We start from the raw sequence: 7,771 nt of genomic DNA on the forward strand, positions 1-7,771 counted from the left end.
CTTTAACGTTGAATGTTTACCTGACTTCCACAGGATGCCAAAAGCAAGGGTTAAGTAGTAAACGCCAGAGAATGAGAGGTGGCAATGATCTTCATTCCCAAAGGCCACGCTATGCTATAAATTACTCTGTTGGAGCTGTTTTAGCAAAGGAGTCATCTGTAGAAAGCCATATTGGATGTTCTCAAGCCTAATTTAGAGCATCGTGAGTTCTGAGTGTGACTCGGCTTCTGGTAATACTGGTTTTATTTTTGGAATAAGAATGATAAGGAAATGAGTGGAGTCAGTTAAGTTTCCTGAAGCTTTTGGAATTTGAGGAAGAAACTTTAAAAGTGCCTTATTTTAAAAGAATGTGGAATTTCATGCATTATTTTACTGCGGAGTAACTGGAGTGGAGAACAAATTGATCATTTAGCCTCAGGAAGAGCTGAGCGGTTTTGAACTGTATGATTTGTGCTGTGCTCCATCTCCTGTCGGAACGTCAGTAACAGTGTACGTTACGAAGCGGATCGGACAGCTTTTGATTGCCTTTGTTATTGCAAAAAGTACAACTAGTGGAGACTTACATGTGATATGTAAGTGGTGACTGATATGTGATAAAGCACGGAGATACGGTTCCCCTGCTCCTTTCCCCTTGGGAGCCTGACAGCAGCCCTGCTGTAGGAGCTGTTCATACGTCTTGGAGCTCACCCATGAAGAAGTACAAGCTGGTTACAGTCAAAAAACAGCTGGGGCTTTGGCCATCTTAGAGCTGTTCAAATGCACAGATTTGTTTCACAAATTGTATTTCTTTGTTTTATTTTTTCCTGAAGCCTCTTGTGTAGTATCTACACTGAATGTACGCCCATCAGATAAGGCATGTTTGTATATATGGGGGGTTTATAGCTATTAAAGGCTTGCATTCATTGGAAGTGTGTCAATTCCAGCATCCAATTCTTGTAAGTTTTTTAACACTGAGGGATTTGGTAGGGTTTATTTTACCAAAATGGAGAAAAGTCAAGGTTTATTCATTACTGTAAATCAGTAGCTTGATCTTATTTCATAATTGCATTTAAGATTAGAGCCATAGAGAAACTTCTCAGCACTGTATTTTTCAGTTTGTGTATATTGAACGAGGAGAAGAAAATTGAACGATTACATAGGACCTGTTTGCTTCATTGTTTGGTTTGTTTAGTGTATGCTGCAAGATCTGCTGTACCGCAGTTCCAGGGAGGAACGCTGCGATGATTTTGGGCAGTCTCAGCTAATGAATCAGGCCAGCAGTGATGGAGGAAAAAAGTATTTTAAAGTGTTTATGTGCAGGGATCCTACTCAGCAGTGAGTAGAAAGTTTACAGACTCTAATTTCTTTTTGAATTATTAACTACTTAAATATTCGGGTTGGGTTTTTTTACTTTCCAGAAAAGATGCTTATTTCTGAAAGTTTTGACTGTAGACAGCTGCAGTATGAGGAAATGACACACAGTGGACTAGGTTTCGTGTAGCTACTTTGGTCAGTTCTTTCAATTTTATTCAATTTTTACAATGTCTTCTGATCTTGAGATTAAAAAATAGAAGAGAAACAACCTTTCTGTCTTGATCTCCTCATCAGTGCTTTTACAGCTATAAGTGTTCAATGTCCCTAAAAGCCTCCTGTGTTGTGGGGGAAACAGGGAATCTTGATTTGGCTTTTAGCAGAGTCCATTGTGTTTGCATGGAGGACGGCAGCCTTTCTGGTTGGGGAAGGTGCCGCCAGCTTACCAGTGCGAGGCTTTCAGCCGCGTTGTGTGATGAGTGTTTAGTTGATTCGGTTTTAGTGCAACATCATGTGCAGATCTCTCTTTGCGTATCTGCTCACAGCACCGTTAGGGTAGCCTCTGAAACTGTAGCAAGCTGGTGCTAAAATCCTTATTAGTTGTCATTAGGTGTAGTGGGTTTTTTTTCATTAGAAAAATGAATGTATTACAACTGGATGCAGTTCAGGTTTTGTCACCTTTTTAAGTGATGATAGAAAAAAATATTTTTGGACTTGTTCAACAGCCAAAACAGTGGCTTACATGGAAATTTTGTAACGGTTTCAAAGTGCCTTCATCTGTAAATATGTATTTTATAATAAACAATTAAAAAGTATTTTAACCTGTGTTGCTGTATTTCCTATGGTCTTTCTGTGGTAATTCATTAAACAATGCCTTCTGCCTGAATTTTCTGTAATGTCAAAGATGTTACTTGTTTTTATTGCTCCCTCAAATCTCTTCGGGATTTTTCCAGTTTCAATTCCTCATCTGCCATGCAATCTAGCTGAAGTTTCCTTTTTTTTTTTTTCCCAATTTTGTTTTGTTTGCACTTCAGTCAGTTTCAGTGGTTTCTGGGAGGAGAAGTTGAGTAATACATTACATGAAGGAACCAAAAAGCACTGAAAAGGAGAAGATCCTGCAGCAGTAGGTGCCGTGCCTGGAGAGGGAGGTTGACTCCAGCACAGGTGAGCTCTCACACTTGCCCTGGGCTCCTGATTGTTGACTCCCAGCTGTTGCGTTAAGGGGCAAGGTAGTTTTGGCAGAAAATAAACCCCCTTGTATTCTCACTCCTCACGGAGGTGGGAGGATAGGTGCGGCTAGGGTGAAATTCTGAGTGATGCCCAACTCGCCACTATCACTCCAGGCACCTTTAATATATTTCAGGCTGTTACAAGTCTGGATACACTCAGCAGACTGCACCTTCAGCCCAGTTGTGCTCATGAACTCACACGGCCACTCTTTGGTTCCATTCAATGAGAAACCCAAACGACTCGCTGCCTACGCTGCGCTGCGCAGTTTGAGCAACAGATGTCAGTAATATAGCTCAGTTACAAATGCACTAAGTTATAAAACAACTCTATAGAGATTTCTAAGTTTCCCAGGGAAGGACTTGGTGTAGCCAAGTGTTCACCTCTTACCCATAAGCTTCCTTATGCAAGGGGAAGAGAGGCTCAGCCCGTCGACTGGTCCCAGAAGTCAAGGCAGTCTTTGATAGAGTCCTCCTCAACTTGTTCACAACGGTATCTTTGCCGATATTCCCTCTTTCTTGGGCTATTTTTATACTATTTTTTACCTTCAAGCTGGAGTTTGAGTGACTCTAGTCATAAATACTGTCAGTATGATTGGTGTAAAATTTTCTCGCCTGGCATTTAAAGGTATAGTTTACGAGAAATTCAGGGCGCAGACTCAAGGAGGAGCGTCGTACCTTGGAGGCAGGTAGCTTTCAGGATGGCGGTGTCTTTTGGTACTATAATGACATTATAATGAGCAAAGTTCACACGAAGGACAGCATTTTGTCAAAATTTGACATACTGTTGGCTCAGGGTATTAAGTATGCAGCTTATCAGTTCCATAGAACCATCTTGTTCCCATATTTGCTGGATTGTCACAAGTCTTGGCCATGGTGTCTCCACCCTACTCCACTCCCCGTGTTGCTTTGCAAGCAGTGTTGTACAGGGAATTGTAGTGGATTTGTGGAATTGTACAGGGAATGTAGTGGATTCTTCGTGTACCACCTGCAGCTGTATTCTACCCTAGAAACCTTTTGATTTTATACCTTTCCTTAATGTGTGAACAATGCTGTATTTTTGATCATTTTAGTAATTGTTCCACACCAGCACCATGGCCACGAGCTGCAGCCTGCTAGTCCTGGTTGGCTTCCTCGCGGGTGGACCGGAGTGTTCAGAGCCGCCTCGGAACAGGTGGGGATTGGCACCGGCTGGCTTCACGCTGGTTTTGTCGCTACAGAGAAGCATAAAGCTGGCAGGACCTCGGAGCTTTTTAAATAGCTCTTGTGCATCTGCTCTAGGGGGAAAATATAAGTAGGCTGATTTGTGCAGACTGTAATGCTTTTTTTTTTGATACCAGAGCTTTCGTTTTCAAAGGCTGTTAAACTGTGGTTACCAACCCTAAGGGATGTTGAGGGGTGCAGAGCTGTGAAAATGCGACTGGCTTTTCTCTTGGTAAACTCCCTTTTGCGGATCAGACTGCCAGCGAGGGGAAAGCATCACGGGCAGCGTGAAATGAGAAACGAGGTGATTGTATCCGAGTCTTTGCAAACTGGTGCTATCTGCTAGGACTGGTTTTCCCCAGCCAGGTGGATTTTTCAATAAGTCTTCAACTGAAAATACCGCTTCCTTAATGCTGTTGAAGTGGATTCAGAGCTGCTGTGTTTACTACAGGTCAGTTTTTCAGAGAGTCAGAGGATGAAAGGTTTAATAACCTTTCCTTTAAAACCACTGGGAGTACCATAAATCTGCCATTACTTCACCTATAAGCAGTATGGTAATAATAGGTTGCCACATCCCAAGCGTTGTAGTAAGATGTGGCCTCAGGAAAATTTGTGGTTAGCATGCAATTAAGCAGTGTGGGGAATTGAAACTGATTTTTCTCTGTAGTTTCCTGTTGGGAAATACTCTTCTTAGGATCCCGTCCTGTGACTCATGGAGGGTTTTTTTGTTGTTTGATAACCCAAGGAGTGGTAAGAACCAAAACTGGGGACACAAAGGAGGTGCTGTGAAGGAATGCAAGTCTATAAGAAGTGCTGAGATCTCAGGTGAAAGAAGCTGAACTTGTCTAGATCTGTCTCAAGGCCAAAGAAAATGAGTTTACTGTAATCTCCAAAGTTTACAATAAGCATATACCTGATCACTCAAGTAGCAGTTCTTGAAAAACAGGTGTCAGATGAACATGATGACAAACTCGTAAAACTTTCAACTTCTTCGAGTGCCCAGAAGTGCATTAGACAGCAGGTGCATCAGAGGTGGAATGTGCTTGTGGTTCCCAACCTGGCCGCAGCGGCTGCCCTGCTCCCTCTCAGCTAGGAAGGTGGGCACGGGGCGAAGGTTCATACTCCCGAGCAATGGGGAGCCTTTGGCTTACGGGTCTACCCTGCACGTGCCGTCCACAGCAGCGCTCCCCAAACCAGGTCCTGCGTCTCAGCTCAGGCCCCGGGAACTGCAGCTGCAGTAGCTCTGCTGCAAGCGTCCTCTCTTAGGTGTCACCTATCATGGTTCCCAGTAAGAGGAAAACAGCTTTGCAAGAGTTTAGTCACAAGAATTTCAGCTAGTTAATGTGTAAATACAGGGCTCAAGCAGATGAGGGTGTGGAAGGAACTGTCACTAAGTCATGGATGGCTTTCCTGCAAACTTTAGTTCCTGGGCAGCACGGCCTTCCCACAGCAGGTTTGTAGCACTGCTTCGCGGAGCCTGGCAAAAACAGGAAAGTCCTACTAGGAATACAAAGTGAAAAAAATGAAAACCCTACACAGGAATAATCCCTCTTAATCCCGACTTTTTGCACATGCCTTGCTTTGTGTTTGTCATCACAGAGGCTCCCACTGGATTTATTTTGGGTTTCTGCATCAAGATGCGTGCGTGGAGCGGAACCTGGGGTTCCCGTGTGCGCAGGGGGCGGGAGGGTGATCAGACTGCCTCTACCGCATGCAAATCAGCACAAAGCCCAACGAACGCTTCTTCCTCCCTCACCCTTTTTCATGTGCTTTGTTTGGTTACTGGGGACTCTGTGCTCTCAAAACGATGACCTGCCTAGTGTAGTATTTTCCTTTTCTTCCTACGGGTGGGGTGAGACTGGTAATCCTCCACCCTGCTCCTATGCCACGTGTCCATCTGGTAGTGTAACATCAGCAGGTTTTGCACTGTTCCAAAACAGATGTCCTGCAGTTTCAGGGTATGCTTCCCGCCTCCCTTGCTGGTTCCAGGCCACAAATGCAATGAGATCCCTCCTCAATGTTTTAATTTTTTTTTTTATATAAGCACTCCAGATGGGCCTGTGGATAGGATGAACATCCTTAAACTCCTTCCTCTCCCCAAAAAGCTCTTCAGGTACAATCTGGATATTGAGCTCTACAGGGCAGTTTTTGGTACTGGTAGAGGTACAGCATGGACAAGTGATGAATTATTCCTTAAAAAGACAAGTACCAGTGACATTTGAGTGTCACTTCAGTCTGGGAGAGGGGAAATGGAGAAGGTGTGAGGCTATTTTTTACAGTTGAAATCCTCAATGGATCTGGCCTGTTCTTGTCTCCTAAGGTTCCTTCCAAGAAGAGGAACGTTTCCTGTAAATGGGTGGGATGACCTTCCAGCCATTTTCGTTTTAGATGCTGATGGCAGAGTGCTGATGGAAATCTTGGAAAAACCCAGAAGGGATGGAGAGAGACGCTCAGTGAAATGAAAAACAGGCAGCGAGCATTCAATGCACTTTCCTAACAAGAGCTGAGAAACGAGAAAGCAGAATATTCGCTTACAAAAGCAAATTATTGTAGCATGACAGTAGAACATGTGAGCTCTGCTTTTTGTTATTAAGATGATGATTTTTTCTTTTTTTTTTTTTCCTTTTTTTTCTCTACATCTCTGAAATGCCTGATGAGAACACAGCAATTCCCAGAAATGTGTTGTGGTGGGTTGACCTTGGCTGGCTGCCAGGTGCCTACCCAGCCACGCTCTCACTCTGCCTCCTCAGCAGGATGGGGGCAGAAAATACAGTGAAAAAGCTCATGGGTCAAGATAATGATGAGGAGATCACTCACCAATTACAGTCACGGGCAAAAGACTGGAATTGGGCAAGATTAATTTTATTTATTGTCAATTAAAAATAGAGTGGGATAATGAGACAAAAACAAAACTAAAACTACCTTCCTCCCACCCTCCCCTTCTTCCCAGGCTCAACTTCACGCTTGACTTTCCATCTCCTCACTCCACAAACAGTGCAGGGGAAATTGCGGTTGGGGTCAGTCTGTAACGCTTCATCTCTGCTGCTCCTTCCTCCTCCTCACATGGGGTCCTCTCCATGCGCTGCAGCTCCTGCCAGGAGCCTGCTCCTGTATGGGGTCTCCACGGGCCGCAGCTTCTTTAAGTGTAAATGCAGGTGCTGCAGGTGGGTATCTGCTCCATGGTGGGCTGCAGGGGGACAGCCTGCCTCACCATGGTCTTCTGCATGGGCCGCAGGGGAATCTCTGCTCCAGTACCTGGAGCACCTCTTCCTCCTTCACTGACTGTGGTGTCTGCAGGGCTGTTTCACACATTTTTCCCCCTCTCTCTCCCAGCTGCAGCTGTGCTGCAGTGGGTTTGTCTTGGAGCCAGCTGGAGCAGGGCAGCTTCTGGTGTGTTCTCAGAAAGGCCACCTCTGCAGCCCCCCTGCTACCAAAACCTTGCCACATAAACCCAAGGCGTGTGTGCATACTGCTGAGGGATAACGTGTAACCCTCCCCCCAGGGAGCCTGTGCAGCATTGCAGTAAGCGCAGCTTGTGCTGTGCAACACAGAACCGCTGAAGCCTGGAGGGTCCTCAGGTGTATGGGGGTCTAGATCTCCCGGGACATCCTTGTTGGTGCTGGTGATGGCAGCCGAACGGTGGGCTGTCTGTGAGGAGGAGGTGCCCAGCACACTCGCAGTCCGTGAGGTGGCCAGCAGCAGGTGAGTAGGCTCCCCCAAAAGCTTAGCTGGTGCAAATACCTCGTCCATCGGGGCACTGAGGTGTCAGCTTCACGTGGCGGGTGCCCTTCTGAGAAGGCTGTCAGGGATGGATGGAGGCAGCGGGGATTTTGCCAGCTGTGCCCTGTGGGAGCCGTGTTTGGGAGCCAAAGTCTCAGGCCCCTTCGGGGCACTTGGTGGCACGCAGAGGCCTTTTGCAGTAGAGCTGTTTTTATGGATGTTGGGACATTACTTGTGGACATGATATCTGGAAAACAGTCTGTGTCAGCCGCGGTGCCCCGGTGTGCCGGCGGACGGGCACGGGGAGGGTTGGGCGGCGTGAGGCGGAGGCT

General features: G+C 45.8%; 1 protein-coding gene across 1 annotated transcript in view; it reads left to right on the forward strand.

The window, feature by feature from the left end:
* The first annotated feature begins 7,344 nt into the window (after nt 1-7,344).
* SAMHD1 (SAM domain and HD domain 1) overlaps nt 7,345-7,771 on the forward strand; it is a 30,658-nt gene continuing 30,231 nt past the window's right edge. Inside the window, exon 1 of the mRNA XM_009886339.1 lies at nt 7,345-7,421. Coding sequence (XP_009884641.1) covers nt 7,345-7,421 — 77 coding nt within the window. The remainder of the gene's footprint in view (nt 7,422-7,771) is intronic.

This window comes from Charadrius vociferus, unplaced genomic scaffold (genome assembly GCF_000708025.1).
Source record: "Charadrius vociferus isolate BGI_N301 unplaced genomic scaffold, ASM70802v2 scaffold225, whole genome shotgun sequence".
Lineage (NCBI taxonomy): Eukaryota > Metazoa > Chordata > Aves > Charadriiformes > Charadriidae > Charadrius > Charadrius vociferus.